Source organism: Coffea eugenioides, chromosome 10 (genome assembly GCF_003713205.1).
Source record: "Coffea eugenioides isolate CCC68of chromosome 10, Ceug_1.0, whole genome shotgun sequence".
NCBI lineage: Eukaryota > Viridiplantae > Streptophyta > Magnoliopsida > Gentianales > Rubiaceae > Coffea > Coffea eugenioides.
Window position 1 is genome coordinate 7,854,426 of NC_040044.1, and position 21,134 is coordinate 7,875,559.

The 21,134-nt window shown below is 34.7% G+C and overlaps 1 protein-coding gene and 1 pseudogene across 1 annotated transcript; both read right to left on the reverse strand.

Annotated features, from left to right (window-relative positions):
• Positions 1–8,266: 8,266 nt before the first annotated feature.
• Positions 8,267–12,871, reverse strand: LOC113750315 (wall-associated receptor kinase-like 1). The gene is made up of 3 exons (XM_027294308.1): positions 12,025–12,871; positions 11,878–11,913; positions 8,267–9,471 (listed from the first exon to the last, which is right to left on the reverse strand). Exons 1-3 carry the CDS (start codon positions 12,869–12,871, stop codon positions 8,267–8,269), a joined length of 2,088 nt encoding a protein of 695 aa, XP_027150109.1.
• Positions 12,872–16,313: 3,442 nt separating this feature from the next.
• LOC113750316 lies at positions 16,314–19,941 on the reverse strand (annotated as a pseudogene).
• Positions 19,942–21,134: the final 1,193 nt, after the last annotated feature.

The following is a 21,134-nucleotide window of genomic DNA, read 5'->3' on the forward strand; positions in this document are numbered from 1 at the left end:
CTCAGGAAATGTTGGCATCAGCATACCAATTCCATCCTCACCATATAACACGCTATTCCTTCCTTCTCCAAAAAATGAAGCAATACTTTCTCAGGCATTTCTTAGATATGGTGGCAACGTAGTTGGGACGTTCGTACGTGGAAAAACTTTGCAAGGCCTTTCATTTTCTTTCCAACACAAACAAAGACGATTACGTCTTTGAAACACGGTATACATTTCGAAAAGTCAAAATGGATGTTAGAATTATTTGTCAAGTTCCCTAAGAGATCAGTTTGCATAAAAAATGTCCTTCTCTTGCAAAAAGTTTTCTCCAAATACAGAACGTGTTATCCTCTAGAGAGAGAGGATTATATTGCATGGTAGAATGGGGAGATCCTCTAAGTAAAGGGACACATCTACAAACATTAAAATTTAATTTGGTGAAATTGAGACAAAAAAAAAAAAAAAGGAAAAAATGCATTAAGAATATAAAAAAAGTCTCATGGTGTCGTAGGTTTGCGCTCTCCCAATAATTTCTTTTGGGATAATTTCAAAAAGCTCCCTTGAGATTTGTAACAATTTCATTTTGCATCCCTGAACTTCAAAAAATATCACTTGTCTCCCTTGTTTTTAAATTTTTGTAACATTGCCAACCCATTTCAAAATATATTATTAAAAAAGTTCATTTGTGGATAGAGAATATATTTTCATTCTAATATTGTCCCTTTTCTTGTGAACCATTTTGTTTACATAACAAATATAGTTAATCGCTTAAATTTTGAACACTTGGCCAATGTGATTTTTAATTAGGAATTACAAAGTGCTAATCATGTTGAAAGACCTATTATTAATTTTTGTGCCGTTAGTTTGCACAAGAAATATGATAAAATTTTGAAATTCTAAATAATTTAGAAAATTCTTAAAAATTGCCCGAGAATTTTACAATGAAGATAACAACATTTTGCACCTTGAAAACTCCTCAAATGAGTTTTTAAATTTATAGTTAAGAATTTTATCTTATTTAAGTTTTCGAGCCATTGATCTAGTCAAAGAATTGGAGAATTCAAAAAATTTGTACACAATTCATAAATCCTTAATGTCATCCATAACTACTTTCGAATTAAAAAATATGACTTGTTGTCTTTGAAAAAACCTCAAAATGAGTTTGTGAACATAAACATTTTGTCTTTTTATGATTTACATGCCATCGATCTAGAAAAGAAATTCAGAAAATCTTAAAAAATTAAAAATTTTGAAAAACCTTTCAAACTAACCAAAAACACTTTACAATAAAGGAATAATCTTCTTTTTTTGTCTTTATTACACATTTGTATAGTATATCTTTATTTTAACATTTTATAACATGCTTACAATTTTGATAAAAAAGTAAGACAACAAAGGGCACTTTTAGAATGAAAACATCTCCTCTATCCAAAAAATGAGTTGCTAAATATAATGTTTTCAAATGGGTTGACAATGTTACAATAAGTTTAAAATAAGGGAGACAAGTGATATTTTTCAAAGTTGAGGGATGCTAAGTGAAACTTTCAGAAACCTCAAAGGAGATTTATGAAATTATCCCATTTCTTTTCAACTGGTGTCGTAGGTTTGTGCCCTTCCCATAATTTCCTTTCTAGTGGATGCTCACTATGACAATAAAAGCACGCAAGAAATTGTAAAAAAGAACAGAGAAGAAAAGAAAGAAACAGAGTGTTGGCCATAAAAATGCAAAAGCTTTCCTTTCAATGTGTGAACAAGTTATTACCACGAGGATGGAATTTGACGTGAGATTTGTACGAAGACCCGCCAGGACCACGAAAATTAACATGTAGGTCCCTCTATAGGACCAAGACATTACCAAGAAACTCTGTTGGTGGTTGACCATTAAAATAAATAAACTCCAACAAAAGGGCCTGAGTGGAAGAAGACGAGGGAACTTCCAAGACGTTGAGTGTAAATTTTGCTGTTCATACGACCCTATTGTATTCCAAAACGGCCCAAAATCATCCTGAATCTTTTTGTGGCCTAAAATCATTTTGGGTTGTTTTCCATTTTCTGGGGAAAAAAAATGCAAATGGAGTCTTTGGGATCTGAAACAAAATGGTTCTCCATTATTTTAGTGAAACCAAATCTATGTGGAATAGAATGTCCATTTCTTTTGATATTTCATTCATAGTAAAACTTTCTGAAATTGACACTTTACTTAAGAAGATCTTTAGTTTTAATCTCCTAATGTATGATCTATCAACGAGACAGCTCGCCCTACGGGCGTGCTTCACCTGCATTTGTAGCTACAGAGATAGCTCGAAAGGAGATACGAAATATCGAACTGAACTTCGTAGATTCATAGAAAACTATCAATAGACCTGCATGCCCGCATGTACTATGTTGTCCAAAAAAGAAACTTACTAGCGCACAAATGCCGACTATAGTAGCTAAAGAAGTTCAAGCTATTAGAGCTTGGAGTTGCTGGATATAGATGTACCCGACTGAACTAGAGTTAAGAGTTCTTCCTCTTAACTGAAGTAATTCTTCCAATAGAGCTATTGAGCTAGCAGTTAGAAGATACCCTCGGGAGGGTGTTGGGAGGGGGGAGAGCGAAATGAGGGGGGTAGTGTTCCTTTCCTTTCCTTTGCTTACTATATGTACTATAATGACATGCTCTATATACAAAAAGAAAACATCGATTTCACTAGAACAAAACGAGGGTTTGAAGACCCACTTAATAGACTATACCTCAAAGGGTCTCCTATATATGGCAATTAGGGGTAGAGAAAATGTGGGGAGGGATGGGAAGCTTAATAATAATAATAATAAAGAGAGATGGAAATTAGTTTAATTAAATCTAGCTATATATAAGCCAACTATTCACTTATTGGGCAAACAACAAAATTCTACATGGTTGTCCTTTTGAATTTTAAGTAACGAAAGTTTGCTCTGAGTTTCAAGCTCCGAGCACAATATATAGCACCTTAGAGGATCCATATTCATATTGATAAACTTAAGTTTAATTACTTTCAGTAGCAAACACTTGGGTACGTAGATGTTTTATGTAGATCTAGTGATTCAAAATTTATCACACTGTCTCACAAATTCAACTATTGAAGATGTGACAAAATTTGAGTCATTAGGTTTATAAGACCACCAGATTTACCCAAAATTTTGCCACTTTTAGCTATGGAGAAAACCTAAGATAAATTATTGAAATTTCCAAGTTTTAGCTTTGCTTAAAGCCAGGATAAAGATTTTAGCACAAACGCTAATTAAACCTAAGGTTAATGGCCATGAAATTTGTGCAGAGCTTAGATTTTCTTTTGTAGCATAAACAAAAATTTATTGTGAAACAATAGCTTTGATATATGTATTTACACTGAAAAATCCTGTTATATCCATGGTTTGAAGATGCCCATGAGCCTATATCTTTTACCTATCTAGAGGACTTTGAATCTCCATACTTGTAAATTAGTTTAATTACACGTCTGGAAATACACCAAATTGACTGCCTCTCAAGTCTGAGCCAATCTTGATGGCAAAATTCTCAGCCAATCTTAATGGCCAAAGTCTCAGCCAATCATCAGGAGAGGCATTGGTGGTTCATTGACTAAATTGTAACTAATCCTTGAATCCACATTCTGATAAACTACAGGCAAACACTTGAAAGGCCTAGGTTCTGCATAAAATAGTAGGTTGAAAATTAACCAGCTCAAGTATTAATTGTTCTTATCTGGTTTGAGATTTTGTGCAATGAAGCTGGGAGAAATAGAATATGGATATATATTATTTCTGGCCATGGGACATTTTATTCTCTTTCTTTACATTAGTAACATAATAATCAACATTGAAAGCTAGCTCTCTATTTCTTGAACCTGATTTTTTTCCTATTATGCTGATTGTGGTTTTGTTAAGCTAGCTGAATCATCATATTAAGGCACAACACTACTACGTACATGACCAAATGTCATTAAAGAAAAAATTGTGGCATCATGCATTAAAAAATTTTCCCCTTATAGAATGCACAAATATGATGTATATATACAGTGTATTATTAATCTGGTACAATAAAGTGTCCACAGTCCAGGCAATGCCATTCCAAAAGGGGGTGACATTTCCATCCTAATCAGGCAATGTAGAAAGAGATTTTCCCCTGGAGCTGTAATATGGTAAGGAAACTTAAAAACATATATTAACATCATAAAACTTTTATTGAGATAATAATTACAAAAATCTCTACTAAGTTTGTGCTATCAAAGAATAATTTAGACAGGAACAAAGTAGAAGATAAGGCAGATTAAACTTGGAAAGTCCCATTAATTTACATACCAAAATGCTCATTAAATTGAGGTATGAGTACATTCACATTTGATTTTGTCTCATTAGCACTATAAAACTGCCTCCTTAGCCAACTGGGATATGTTCTCAAGAGTTGTCATTTCTTCCTTCTTCATCAATAGCAATCTTTATTTTCTGTCTAGCTTTTGGGCTCTTTTGAATTTATCTCTTCTTGTATCTTTTGAGAAATGGCATCTCACTTTAGTCAGAATTCCTATGATATCACTAGCACCTGGGCGATAACACCCTTTGTTCCCATACCTGGCTTGAATGAACAAAGAGATGGTGACAATCAAAGAAAAGAGTTTTCTAACACTCAAGTAGTTTTCTTGTTCCTTTCTCTTAAAAGATAGAAAAAAAAATCTAGAATTTGTTAAAGTTTTAACTTCTCATTTACATTTAGCTTCGATATAGATTTCATTCTTCTTGCACGTTTTGGAATTGACTTGCACCATTTTTGCATTTGGCAGCAGTTGGATGTAGCAGTGCAACAAGAAAATGCAAATGCAGTGGTAATGGCCGATCCCGTTTCCGTTGTGTGGCCAGAAAATGCTGTTAGACCTGAGGTATTGTTGCAAGGACTTCTTTTAAAAGTCGAAATGATTTATATATATATATATATATATATATATATATATATATTGAGCAAGTCGAAATGATATTAATTTGATGTTAGACGAAAAAGGTCAATAAGCTAATACTGTGGCAAGGTTTTTTCACGCAACAACTAATTACAAGAAAAATTTCTCAAATAAGTCATTCAACTTGAAGATCTGTCAGTAATAACCATTCTTTCAATCGTGTCAACTACATGAATTGGATTTTATTATCTTGAGGTGAAATTATTTTCATCCTAAAAGGATTTTGAAAATTGAGAACGAAAAAGAAAAATTTCAAACAACTTAAAATGTGGGCAAAGAAATGGAAAATAGAGAGAGAGGAAAATAAGAGCAAAGAAAAAAGGCACTTCGGGATGGATTTGTAATTGTAGATTTGCAAGTCATTTGGCAATCACAATGGTTTAATGGTCTCTTAAGGTTTTTTGCCATTGAGTTAATTGGATCCCTTCTTTTTGCAAAACAGTTCATTTTCATGCCTTGAAATTGAGATTGAAGAAATATGATTGTATTCTTTATTTTTTTCTTTCCCCCAAAAAAAAAAAATTGCACAAATTTCGAATGTCCCATATTCACTAATACTACCTCCGAACCATGAACAGCACCAGCCACCAGTACTGGTTGAAGAACAACGTCTAATGCTGCCTCCCAGCCATGAACAGCAGCAGCCACCTGAACTGGATGAAGAACAAGGTCAACAGAAGAAAGAAAGGGGAAGACGTCTAAGTTCAGCAAAAATTGTAGCTGTTTCATCCGTTTACTTCAAATTTGTCAAACTACCTGAAGATTCCATGAATCAGGCTGCCTTAGTGTTATGCAATGATGTGAGTTCATCCCTAGGCCAGCTTTCTTTAGACTTCCAAAACCATAAATAGTTAAAATATATCATGCCATGGTTTTGTAACGTTGTTGTCCCTGTGACTATATATATACGTGTGTGTGTGTGTGTGTGTGTACAGGTTGAGTCTTCTGACTATGATGTGGAAGACATGGCACCAGGCGTGAATCAGGAGGCCCTGTTACCATTCCCTGACCTGCTGAAAGGATGGAAGATGGAAACGAGACAACGCCCCAATGGTGCAAGAGATAAGGTACATTGCATTTTCAACTCAAGTAGCACTAGGCTTTGCTTAAGTAGAAATTTGTCCATTTATGGATTATGTTTGTATCAGAAAAGTTATAGGTGTAAATTAACCACAAGAAATTAGCAATATAATGATAATTAGGACTGTACATATATACAACTATTCTTGTTTTTCTGTCTCGTTTTCATTTAGGATAGATTTAGGATAAATACAATTCGTATGGACCGACTATTTTGTACGCCTTAATGTGTAAACTTGGCTTGGCAAAATAGTTGCATAGGATTTGGTTTTAGTTTTTACAATACCATTACTTTTTAGGAAAAAAATAAACGGAAAAGCTAATAATTGGTGAAGGCTTTTCTGTACTTTGTAGCATGTTGGATGTAGAAATGATGAACAGTTTTTGTACTGCAGTTTTATTCTCATCCGACGAGCCCAAGAACATTTCGATCTGTAATCGAAGTGGTAGACTACATAAAAAGCATCAATAAGTTGGAAGATGCAGAAGAGCATGAGGTGTAATTAACTTGATTTACTTACTTCAAGTACTCTACAATATTTTACACTTGTAGTACCAGTAGTTATATTCACAAAAAATTTTCACCGGTCCAAAATCCTATTGATCTCCATATTGCCTCTTGTTTTTTTTTTGGGGGCAGGGACGACACAACTATGTTAAATTATCGGAACCATCCTCATCTGATAAGGGTAAAAGGAAACAGAAAGGGTTCGAAGATGGATCAAACTTCAAGGTCACGAGAAGCTTCCCAGGTGATAATGCAGAGAAGACACCACTGCAAATCGAATTGGAGGAATTCTTTGCCACTGCCTACAACAATCTGATGAACCAGCTCCCACCTACACCTGAGGCTAAGAAGGTTGAGAAGAAGAATAAAAACCCTGTGGCTAAGAAGGTGGAGAAGAAGAAAAACAACCAGCCCATTTCAGCCAATGCACGAGAAAAATGGCTTGGAGGTTTAAGAGAAGGAGGAAATGGGAGCAAACATCAAGAGGGTGTTGATAATCAAAGTCCTGAGGAGATTGAGGAGATGATAAATGAGCTTCAGGGAATTGGAGCAGATATCCCTCAAATTGAATGTCTCCCAAATTTAGAGCCGCAAAATTTCCAGCAAGGTGGGATCAATCCAGAGGTGCCAAATCGGCATTGCCAAGCTAAAAGTATAGACCAGCGGATGATTGACGACAAGATGGTTGAGCTTTATCAGGCAGCATTTGGCAATCCTGAAAATCTCCAAGATCCAGTGCCACCAAACTTTCTGCAATCTGGGAATCAACAGCTGCACCGAAATCCTTAGCAAACCGTGCATATGGAGTTGCCGGATTTTCAGCAACTTTCTAATGAAGATATTGATGATGTTCTAGGAGCAGTGATTTGATTGACAGAGGAAAAAAAAAAAGAACTAGCAAGTGAAAATTCTTAGGGAAGATTTAGATAGATGCAAGGTTTAATTTCATAATGAATTCACAGTTCACTCACAAAAATATTCATACCATTCTGTTTTTTCTTCACCTTTATATCTGCTTCAGTTTCATAAAAGACTGGATGCAATTGAATAGTTACTCTGGTAGCTGTTTCCATTTTCATAGCGGATGTTCAACTGAATGTATAGTCCTTCAAAAAAAAAAAAAAAGGGAACTTGAGCAAAATTCAGTTTGAGCATAAATTTCTTTACCCATAGCTTTCTTTTTATGCTTTAGCTAGACTATTTATGCTTTAAATTAGGAGTAAATGGGAAGATCTGACAAGAAAGAATTTGTGAGTTGACAATTGCCATGTTTTGTTCATATTAAGCCGTGTTTGAAGCAGGAGAAATTTTGAAGTAGGAAATTTAATCAAATTCAGTATTTAGTATGAGAATCCTTTAATTCTTTAATGAGATATCAACATGAGAGTAGCAATTACACTTACTGATTGAAAATTAAAGCAACGTCACGACACTATGGCTCCTAAAGAAGAAAAAAGGTATTATGACTAGAAAATTTAAGAATCCCATTCAATTTCATAAATGTTTTTGTTTCCATAGACTGGAATATAACTTGCTTATAAGTGTACAAGCCTGCTTTCATGGGAATTCAAATCCATTAACAGTGGGCGTGAATCAACTTACTTTGATAAATCAGATGTAAAAAAAAAAAAAATAAAGATAAAGAAAGAAGAGAAAGAATCACAATGATAGCAAAACTAAGATTATACATCTCAAGGTAAAATCTCCTGTACATTTTACGATTTCAAAGTTAAATTGTATCACATAGCAATAGTGGACAGGCATCTGGAGCTAACCTATTGCTATCATTTTCGGTTGTCCACGAAGTTGTAGTATCAGCTAAAAAAACAGATTCACACTCTCCTTTCTCGAACACTTGGCTGTGAACAGTTGAACCATTTGCCGCCCTTCTAATGTTTTCTAACTCAATGGCTACTTCCTTCATAGTTGGCCTGTTTTTCCCATTTGAGTCTAGGCATCTTTGAGCCAGTTTAGCAACAGAAATAACCTCTTCCTTAATGCTCTCATCTAGAAGTTGACAATCAAGAATACTGTCAAGACGATTTTCATCCATCATCGTTGAAAACCTTGTGGCCAAATTTAAGTTACCATCTTCTTCTGATTCAGACGATGATATGGGCTTTTTTCTTGTCAAGAGCTCAACAAGAACAACCCCAAAACTATAGACATCACTTTTCTCTGTAAATTGGCTTGACTGAAAGTATTCCGGATCCAAGTAGCCAAAAGTTCCTTTAACGAGTGTAGTTAGATGAGTTTTATCAGCTCCGATGGATCTTGAAGTTCCAAAATCTGATACCTTGGCTATGTACTTTTCATCCAGAAGTATGTTGCTTGACTTGATATCTCTATGGTAGATAGGAATTGAGATTGCCGAGTGTAGATATGCCAATGCTCCTGCTATTTCACCTGCTATTCTTAATCTGAAGTTCCAAGTGAAAGGGAACTCATCATCGATATGATTATGAATGAGGCTAGAGAGAGTTCCATTAGGAATGAATTCATATACCAATAAAGGAACTTCTGTCTCTAAGCAACAGCCTAGTAGTTTTACCACATTCCTGTGATTGACTTGTGAAAGAATGACAACCTCATTGATGAATGGTTCTAACTGGCTTTCATCCACCTTCATTGACTTTTTGATTGCCACAATTTTTCCATCGGTTAGCATTCCTTTGTAAACTGTTCCTTGCCCGCCTCTTCCAAGTATTCGATCTTCACTGAATTGGTCACTGGCCTTGGCCAACTCATTTTCTTTGAAAATCCTTGTTCTTTTAATGACACTATCATCAGCAGATAATTGCCGCTGTAATAAAAGACCTCCATTTCTTTTAAAAAACTTATTCCTGATCCTTTTGTTTCTTCTTCTCTTTACTAGTTTGTACACGGCAAAACTAGCAGCTATGAGAAATAAAACACCTATGCTTATAAAAACACCTGCAAAATTTATAATGGCATGATGGTTTGTTTTTGTCAATTTGGTAGACTAATGTATGTTATCACAGTTATTTGATAAGTCAAGGTCTACTATGGTGCATGTTTGAAAACAAGGAATTTGTTTAATTTAATTTGTTTTAAAACGCCTTCTTAATAGTTAATTGATGTTCTACCCATGGACTTTGTTTCCTATTGAGTGACTGGTTCAAATGTTCTACCACTTGTACTTCTTTGTCACAGGTTGAAGTAAAAAGTTGGAAAGGGTAGACGGGTGGAAAATGGAAAGGATAAAAGATATAAAAAGGTATGGGAGAGGAAGAACTAGTACTTAACTAATCTAGCCATCTAAGGAAAAATTATTCAAGTCAACGATGGCATATTTTCTCTTATGTAAAGATCTTTGAATTACCTAGTGCAAGAAGGCGTAGAATTTGAAACCAAGGAATATTTTCAGTCTTGATTACTAATTGATTTTCTACCTAAACAGGGGCAAATAACCGTTCCAAACTTCTAAAGATCAAGATTTAGCTAATAGAATAGTAACTATGAAATTTACAGTTTGAATAACGTCACGTAAATGTAACAAAAATGACATGTAATTTTTATAGAAGGGCAATTTTTTTTCTACCATATCTTAATTTTCAATGTTCTATTGCTATCAGTGTTTTCAGAACCGGACCGGACCGGCCGGTTCGACCGGTTGGACCGCGAACCGGCCATGTCACCGGTCCGGTCTAATGCTAAAGCCGGAAGTTCATGGAGAACCGTTGAAACCCGGACGAACCGTGTGAACCGTGAACCGGCGGTTTTTTAAATTTTTCAACAAAATATCAAGAATGGTGTAGCATGATTCGAACCTGGGTCTCCAGATTTGCATATGACAATCTTACCGCTAGACTGTAGTTAAGTTTGTTGAGAATTCTACTTGACTAAAAAATATATTAAAACATCAAGTTCTTCTCTTATTTTTTTTTTTCAATTTTTTCTTCTTAACCATTTTTAACCCAAATATCCACAACAAGATTTTCTCAAGTCTTCACCATTATTATCAGGTTATTATCTTTAGCAGATTGTAAACAAGTTGAAAATTTCAACTTTTCTTGTTTTCCAACATCTTGGTAAGTTTAATTTTTTTTCTTTTCAAGGCTTTTTTTTTCTATATTACTATCTTTAGTTGATTTTTTTGCATTTTCTTCTTTTTCCCCTCAATTTTCATATGTTTCCCTCATTTTTTGTTTTATTTTTATTTGATTAATTAAGGATGAAATTTTTGCAAAAGTAGTGCACATCCATGTAGGAATTGGGTAGGAATTACAAATAATAACATTGGGCTGGTAAAAAATATGGTAGTTGGCACATAATCGAAGCTATTGATAATTGAATTTAAAATAATTAATGGTATAGGATCATTGAATTTAATATAACATGTTAATTAGTAATGTTTAGTAGCAATTAATTTTTTATGTGTTTAACTGTATATTTGTTTTTCAAAAATTTTTAGTTTTTTTTTTAGTTTGAGCAATTAGATTTATATTTTTATAATAAAATTTTAACTTTTTCAGCTTAAGTTGATTAAATTGTGAAGGTGGTGTGGTTACTTATCATGCCACTCATAAAAGTTTGCTATTCAAATGGTTTGTCTTAACTTGAACTCTTTTATGGATTTTGTTAAGGGTTGTAAAAGAATTTCAATATTTAATTTATTTATTTTTTGTGTTTTTATTTGTGATAATTGGTGAACATTTGGATTGTATCTATTTATATTTATAATGAATTTATGAAAACTTGTGGTGAATTATGATATTTTAATTATATTTATCATTCCATGTTTTATGTATAACTTTTACGAAATTTATTATTATCATAACTTAAATTAAGTTATGTTGGTAAAGTTCAAGTGTAGAATGAAATCTGCTTAGTACTTAACACTAAAAAAAAAAAAAAAACAGTGATCCTATGAACCGGCCGGTTGGACCGGTCGGACCACGAACCGGCAACCTCTCCGGTTCACTGACCGGTCCGAGTTTAAAAACATTGATTGCTATTGGACTAGAGACTCTTCTTTGGTGATTGAATTGTCCTACCATTATGACATGTGTTTCTTGGTCATAGGATTTTGAAGGAAGCTTGAAGGAAAAAGGAGGAAAGGGGTAGGGAGATGGAAAATGGTAAAGAGAGAGAAGAAATTAAAGAATGAGGGGAAGAAGAACTAGTCAGAATAAGTGCCTAGGGAGTAAAGTCAATGAATAACACATCATTTTTACCTTTTATCCCATAGATACACATTTAGAAATGTTAAAATCAAGCATATGTACATCATCAAGCTCCTTATTGCAATCTAATATCATTCTAAGAACACCAAAGTTATAATCTCGCAGTAAAACAAAGAACTGAAGGGTTTCTTACCAATAAGTACAGCTGCTTTCACGTTCGTCTTAAATCCTTCATACGCAAACAAATAGATATTGTTACACAAAATGTTCCTTATTTAATCAGATGCAGAAAAGTAACAAGAAAAGAATGGAAATAGAAACCCATATTTTGATATCTTACTAGGGCTGCCGCATTCTGATTGTAGGTATGGATTGATATCTGAGCCGCAAAATGCACATACAAAATTTTCCACATGTTCCCCGGAATCCAAGTAAAAAGAGCCACTGACGTAAGTACAATTAACAACGGCGGTCGCATCAGCTTGTGATAGAGTCCAGGCCAAAACAACCGGAATAAATTGCAAGGATTCTGAAAATTTCTCTGGTAACCAGTTTTGATCCACCAAAAACGTAGTTGAGCACTGTCCTGATCTGTTGAATCTTGAACCCCTGAAATTCAGATTGTATTTTGAGAGGTAGAAAGGAATTATTGTTTCACAACAATTCACCCCATAACACCTCGATGAACTATTAGTTGCTAGATCAGAAGCGTTGAATTCACAAGTGGACGTGCAACCGGACAAGATCTTGTTGTCTGCTTGATTTAGTACAGAATTTCCACACCCAAAAAGCATCATTTTGTTGTATATTTGTGAGTAGAAGAAAGGGGTTCCGGCAAGATCGGAGCTAATCCAGCTGGTGCTGCTACCATTTCTCTGGGCTTGATCAGCGTTGCAAAAACTAGCTAACGAGGAATTTACTGTGACTGTTTGGTTTTCTAACGATATGTTCAACACTTCAAGATTGAGGTTGCTTAGATATGGCTTGGAAGAATTGCAAATTATGATGTATGATTGATTGACAGCGCAGCGACGACTCAGCCCGAATGGGTAGGGGATGAGAACATTGCCACAGGAATCACTGCATCCTGGCTTAGCTAATGATGCTCCAGTTGTTGGGCATATAGGAAAGGTGATGATCCAAGCTAACAAGATCAGTAGAGAGGAGAATAAGCATTTTGAACCCATTGATCACTCACGAGTACTGATGATTGAAGTACGTGCAAAAAAAAGTTTTATCTAATCCTAGTAGTTTTTGGTTTATACTAAGTGGGAGTTGTGTAGCAATTTGGAAAAGAGTTTTCAGGGATAGAGCCTGGATGAACACAAGGCTCATCTCTTAAACTAATATATATGGACAGCAATGAGATGTAGCAGTTGCAAGTCAACACTGTTCTTTCTATCTTTACAACATAATAATGGACATCTGTACTCTCAATCAAAATGAAAATTGGCTTTTCCTGCATAAAATTTGAGAGGCATGGAGATCAAATTCGTTAAGCTATCTTCTCAGCAAAAAAAAAAAAAAAAAAAAAGGGTCAACTTTCATTTGGAATAGGCCACTAGATCTGACCTGATTATTCCTTTACCTTAGCATGAGGATGAAGTGAGATGGACAGCCAGTAAAGTACATCTAGGGTACTTCCGGTCAAGTCGGCAATGAAAATTTTGAAACAAATGTTGGGAAGGTAGTAGGCTGGAGGATGGTAGTCCGGGCTTCTCCTTTGTTTAATGGATGCTGTGCAAAAGGGAGCTTAGGTCTGTAGAAAAAGCTAAAGAATTGGGGAATGACTTTTGACTTCTGACTAATGTGAACTTTGAAAGAGCTAGCATGTAGAAACCTTGGACCAAAATCAATGAATATAAATTTAATTTTCTTTTTTTTTTTATTTATTTGAGCAAAATTCAGTTTAAATAAAAAAAAAAAAAATTGTTTCTTTCATCATTGGCTTTTTAGCTTCATCCTTTTCATGCTTCTGAGGAAGAACTATTGTGACTTGTGATGTTTTGTTCATTAAGCCATGTATGGATCAGCAGAAAGTGTCAAAGTAGGAGATTTAATGAGTTGAAACTGATTGAAGGAATTGATTACACTTATGAATTGAATGTGAGAGCAGTTACAACATTCATGGTCACTTAAAGAGAAATAAAATATACTACGCCTAGCAATTGTAAGAAGGTTAAATTACGTGTAACCCCTTGTGGAATTACAAATCATCAAATGACCCCCCTTATGTTACAAAATATCTACTTTATCCCTTGTAGTTTCATGTGAAATGAAAACTTGACGAAAATGTAAAAAACCATTAAGGTGTTAAAACGTTTGTTAATTGAAATATCAATACTGCCCTTATTTGAATGCTAAACCAGATAACAACCCAAACTTCTTGCATAAATCCATAAGGTGATTATGTGGATAAATATAAAAAATATAAGGGGTAGAGTGGATAGTCATGTAAATCATAAGGGATATTAAGTGGATATCATGATTTCCATCACATACATGTTTTGGAGCTCGTGTAGTCCAACACTGTAACCACCGTTGCTTTCCGTTTATTCGCTTTACGAAAAATCACATAGAGATAATGTGGATATTTCAAAATTTTAGGGAAGTCATATGCAATATATAGAATCAAGGCGGATTATAAGTAATTTATCCTTTCAAGAACCTTTTTCATCCCGAAAGTGTTTTCCATTTCTATCTATTATGTCTTCTTGATAAAACATAGTAGTCTACAATTAATTTGTGTGAAGAAGCAATTGCTTGGTCGGATCAGATTAAATAAAGTGGATGACACGATTAATAAAATTAAAGGGGTCGCATCCCTCCCCGTGTACGGGATTTGCTATAAAAAAAAAAAATAAAGTGGATGACACAAATTTGAACCATCTATTATACAGAAAAACATTTGAAATCAATTACGTGCATATGGTAATTAATAGTTTAACAATATGCCCTCCTCACTATTTAATCATATGATCGAGCAGCTCGTTTGTTAATTTTCAATTGCATGAATTTTGTGACACTCGAGGCCACATTCCTTAAGCTCTCTCTCCAATACTTTAAAAATATCTCATTATTACATATAAGAATTCAACAAAACATGACGAATGAGAGCTTCCTTTATGAGGCCAAAGAGTCAAAAAGGAAAGGAAAAAGATGAGCGAATATAATAGCCCTAGAACTTATGTGCAGCCGGTTAATCATGATCCTGTAATTGCATGATTAAGCATGATGAATACTCAAAGAATTCAACTTTTGTAACTGCACTATACTATAAAATCCAAAAATGCTACATTTGATCTCTTTCTCTGATTAAAAATATTTTATTTTTGTACTTGCAACAAATCATTTGGTAAAAATGCATGTCAACGTTTTGTGATGTAACTATGCATGTAACTCTATATACAATGAGCATATATATCTGTGTACAACAATTTAGTTACAGATGCACATCAAGTTTGGGAGTAAGAATTGCAGTTATATGCCTGTAAACGAAATCCTTAACTATGACTTTGTTTAACTTGTAAATCTTTTGAGTTCTACTAATATGTGATGAAGATGGTGTACTCTTGACTAGGCAATTCCAGATGGGTTCATGCCTGGAATGGAGTGGTCAAAACAAGCTCAAATCATCTCCTAAATTTCCCTTCTTTGGTTCATAGTTTTCAGGCAGGGTTGCTAAACTGCCATGGACCATTTACTTTCCTCAAGCAGATACTTTTCATCATGACTTACGAATTTGAGGCTTGAAATGGTAAAATTGTGCCATTTCTATAAATTAAGAGTAATATGGCAATAAAGAACATAGATAATTTTCATTTTAAATAGCAAGAATTTAGTAATTTACATGCTTACTATATATTGTAAATTGTACATGCACTCTGTCATTACTTGGATTTTTGACTAAAATTTTAGAGTAAGATCTTAAAAAAAACTGAGATCTCTAGACAAAATCTCCAATTAATTCTACAATCTCAAAATTTTTTTAATACAACCATAATTTCATTTCGTTCCATGAAATCTATGATAAAGGCGTAAGATACACTAAAATAGGTACAAGAAACAAATAGATGTGAAAAATCAAATAGAGATAAGCAAGATTTGAAAAATTAGCAAAGATTACGCTAGGACACTCCAAAAACTATTCCAAATTTGGATAAAGATCAGCAATAAATTAAATCCAAGAAATTTTAGATCTGAAACTCAAATTTAACAAATAAAATATTAGAAAGGACTAAAAAAAGACTTTTACTAAAAAGTTCTAAAAGAGAAAAAAACCTTCACTAAAAATACTAGAAGAAAAAAAATAAATTCTCAGACCCTAAGAGAAGAAATTTATCACAAGGGTACCTATAAGAGCTCCAATTATGGTGAGTGGTGCGGTTGTAGAAGAGTAGTAGACCATTAGCGTAGGAAAGAAAATTATTACAGTGAGAGGAGACATATGATAGGAGAAATCTTCGACTAAGACATCTTAGGTGAGCTTTTATGATACAAAAAGCAAAAGAAAGCCGTAAGAGGGAAAGACAGATACCAGTTGGTCTCCCTCGCATGGAAGAAGAAGCTAGCCTTTCTGCAAGGAGACAATTTGATTTAGAGAGAAGGAGAATTGCTTCCAATTCAAAGTTAAATCCTGTAATCTAATAATGGATTAGCATCAGCAGCGAAGCTAATGGTATCCCTTTCAGTTGTCCATGAAGGATTTGTGTTAGCAAACGATACAAATTCAGGTTCTCTGAACACATGGCTGTGAATAGGTGATTGAATAGTTGAACCATTTGCCGTCATTTGAATGTTTTCCAACTCGATGGCTACTTCCTTCATAGTTGGCCTGTTTTTCCCATTTGAGTCTAGGCATCTTTGAGCCAGTTTAGCAACAGCCATAACCACTTCCTCCATGCTCTCATCAAGAAGTTGACGATCAAGGATACTGTCAAGACGATTTTCATCCATCATCGTCAAAAACCTTGTGGCCAAGTTTAAGTGAATACCCTCTTCTGATTCAGAAAATGATATGGGCTTTTTCCTTGTCAAGAGCTCAACAAGAACAACTCCGAAACTATAGACATCACTTTTCTCTGTAAATTGGCTTGACCGAAAGTATTCTGGATCCAAGTAGCCGAAAGTTCCTTTGACGAGTGTAGTTAGATGAGTTTTATCAGCTCCAATGGACCTCGAAGTTCCAAAATCCGATATTTTGGCTGTGTACTTTTCATCCAAAAGTATGTTGCTGGACTTAATATCTCTATGGTATATGGGAATTGAGATTGCCGAGTGTAGATATGCCAAAGCTCCTGCTACTTCACCTGCTATTCTTAATCTGAAGTTCCAAGTGAAGGGGAACTCGTCATCGATATGATTATGAATGAGGCTAGAGAGAGTTCCATTAGGAATGAATTCATATACCAATAAAGGAACTTCTGTCTCCAAGCAACAACCTAGTAGTTTTACCACATTCCTGTGATTGACTTGTGAAAGAATGACAACCTCATTGATGAATGGCTCTAATTGGCTTTCATCCACCTTCATTGACTTTTTGATTGCTACAATTTTTCCATCGGTTAGCATTCCTTTGTAAACTGTTCCTTGCCCACCTCGTCCAAGTATGCGATCCTCACTGAATTGGTCACTGGCCTTAGCCAACTCATTTCTGCAAAAATCCTTGTCCTTTCCATGGCACTATCATCAGTATGTAACTGCTGTTCCAACAGAAGACCCCCATTTCGTTTAAAGATTTTCTTCTTGATCCTTCTGTTTCTTCTCCTTTTTACTAGTTCGTACATGGTAGAAGTAGCAGCTATGATAAGTAACGCACCTATGCTTGTGAAAACACCTGCAAAATTTCATAATCGTACGATGGTTTGTGTGAGTTATTTCATTTGTTTTCTTGGTCAGCGCCAAAACAATTTGACCACAGTTTTGCCTCATCAGCTCTACCAAGTTCAAAGTGTAAATAGTTGTGTAACTAATTTGCAAAAGACGTTACGAATTTTCAGCTAATAGTTGATCGGTAGACCAACACAAATTCCCATAGTGATTTGCTAAGTAAAGGTTTAGTGTCGTACAAGTCTGAAAACAAGACATAGTGTCTTAGTTCTGCATAATTTTTATTAGTCCAGATACTCCTCTTATCCTCCTCTGGGTATTCTTTGTCACATAATTTCAAAGGAAGCTTGAAAAAAGAAAGAGGAATAAAAAAAGGGTAAAATACGCGTTATCCCCTGTGATTTAGTGATTTTTTATATAACCCTTTAGTTTTAAAAATTATACATAACTCCTTCATAGATTGCATTAAAGTGTCAATGTGATGGAAATAATCCTCTGTAACGGAACTCAAGGAAATGTCGAGAATATCCTTGTTTGAAAACTAAAATTGTTGAAGTAATCAAAATATATAAATTTAATATGCATGACACTTTAACTCTTTATGGTTTTATATTTTACTACATGATCCACTTATGGCTTATTGTTTTAACGCATAATTCCCTTACAATTTTCAAAATATATACATAACTCCCCTGTGGTTATTTAACAATTTTCAACTTCACAAAGGGTACTTTTGACATTTTAGTTTACTTCATTATGAAATGTAAATTCCGTGACTTTGACACTTTATTCCAAATTATAAGAGGGTTATGTATATTTTTTGAAATTAGAGAGGGGTTATATGAAAAATCACTGAACTACAGGAGATAAATTGTATTTTACCCCAGAAAAATGGAAAAGCAAAACAAGAAATACTAAGAGAAAAAAGGAAAAAGAAGAATCAGTTAAAGATTCAAAGTAAATACTTAATTATAATCAAAAATAAAAAAAGTACTTAATCATTCTAGGGAATAATATATTCTAACCAACTTTGGCAGAGCCTTGCTAAGTTACTTTAAAATTATATGTGGGTCATTTCAATTTCCATGAAGTTCACAAAATTTCAAATTCTTCTAAAAAAAAGCTGATATTATTCTACATAATGTCTAAACCTTAAGGAATACATTCACTTCTATATGTCAATATAAACTTTGCTCCCAAAGATTAGGACGGCCAAAAGGACTATGCTCCCACAATCATGCTTTTGTTTCTCTCTCTACTCTATGAGAAAATACGATTTATTACCCGTTAAAGATGCATTTAGGAAAGTTGAAGTCGGGAACATACATATTATCACAATTCTCTATGGATCCAATATTTTGCTTTCTCTTAAGGCTTATTCTATGAAAGAAGAGATACCAAAATTATTGTTGAAGGAAAACAAAGAATTAAAGGCTGTCTCACCTACAAGAGCTTGTTTCCGGGCGTCCTTCGTCCTCGAGTTAGCATCAATAGGTATCCCTACACAGACAAAAAGAAATTGGAAGACAAGGTTGATTTAGAAAAGTGTTTAAATGCAATGTCACTCCATCGTACCTGACCTTACGCATTGTGGTGATAGATATGGGTTAGTATCAGGGAAATACATGCCAATTCCGCAAACTGGACAAGCAAAAGATTGGACGTATGCCTCGGAATTCAGGTAGAGACTGTCAATGTAGGGGAAGCAATCACAAGCCGCTGTCGCATCGGCTTTTGATAGAGTCCAGGTCAAAACAACCGGAATAAGTTGCAAAAATTCCGAAAATTTCTCCGGTAACCAGTTTTTATCTACCAGGAACATAGATGGGCAGTACCCTGAGCGGTTAACTGTTGAGCCCCTGAAATTCAGGTTGTATTTGGTGAGATAGAAAGGAATTGTTGATTCACAACTATTAACCCCGTAACAGCTTGTAGCTCTAGTTGTTTGATCAGAACTGTTGAGTTCACATGTCGACGTACACCCGCACAAAATCTTTCTGTCTTCTTGGTTTAGTACAGCATTTCCACACCCAAAAAGCACCAGTTTGTTGTACTTTTGAGCGTACAAGAAAGGGGTTCCCACAAGATCGGAGCTAATCCAACTGGTGCTGTTCTTCTGGGCTTGATGAGAGATGCAAAAATTAGTCAACGGGGCATTTACCGTGACTGTTTGGTTCCATAGCGATATATTCAACACTTCCAGGCTGAGGCTGCTTAGATATGGCTTGGAAGAATTGCAAATTATGATGTATGATCTTTTAAGAGCGCAGCCAGGACTCAGCCCGAACGGGTAGGGGATGAGAACATCGCCACAAGTATCATTGCACCCTGGCTTAGCTAATGATGCTCCAATTGTCGGGCATATAGGAAAGGTGATTATCCAACCTAACAAGAAGAGGAGAGAGGAGAGTAAGTATTTTGAACTCATTGATCACTAGTACTGAGGATGGATATATGTTGTGTACAGACGGTTTTCTCGAGTTTTAGTTGTAGATCTTGAATGAAGACAAGCCTCATGGCTCAACCTATGTAGACAGTAATGTTCTGAATAGCAGTAATGGCTCAAACTATAGATCTGGTAATTACTTGACTACCAGATGATGATTTGACATCTGTAAGAATGTACCCAAAAAAAAAAAAAAATAAACAAGAAGAACATTGACTTTTTCTCAAGCAGATCCTAAGAAGCAACATCCAGGGGAATTGCATCTTTCTGCCAAAAGAAAACAAAATTGAGTTGCATCTGTTCCAAGGACCATTGGACCCTTAAAAAGTCTTTGTTTAGGAGTATTCAAATTTCTTACACCACAAAATCCGGAACGTTTCAAAGTTCATATAAGTTAATTTCAGAGAAATGGGATTGTTAAATAATGAAGATGATGTAAATTTGAATAGGATTAATCTTTCCTACACTGACAGCATATACATTATCAGCGTTGAATGAATGATAACTATGCAAAATTATGAATCAAGCGGTGATAGTGTATACACTGTCAGTGTATATAAGATTTACTCATTTGAATAATTTATTATAGAGAAAATAAAACATTTGTAATGAGGTTGACATTTACGCCCATCAACTATTACACATGATAATGTTTTTAAAAGTACCCCCTGTTTAGTGCTTATCAATCATGGTTGTGAACCTCCTTTGTTAATTTTCAATTGCATAAATTTTGTGAACCTTGGAAACTAGCAAAACATTGATAGGTTGCAATTTTATCATTTATTTTATTATTAAATTCCTCTACTACCTGATCCGATGTGGATTAATTGTTAGATTCTACTCATTTTTAGTATTTTACATATATTTCAGGGAGTAGAACGAAAATATGATAATAAGTGCCAATTTGACAGGAAAGGAGTCCAAGTCACAAAGCTTATTCCCGGGACATTGTTGGCAAAGAAAAACTTTTGCCCATTTTAATAATTGCTGAAGGGGAGAGGACGGCTAAATATTATTTTCCTTGGCCGCCGCACAGCAGGAGGTGGGGGGTAGAAATTAGAATGAAACGCAGAGTACTGGCACTACTTGGGAGGCGTAGCCTCTGACTTTTCTTTGGGGGAGTTTTTCCTTCTTCGTACGAGGGACCTCTAGCTTAGCTTTTTCTTTTGACTTTC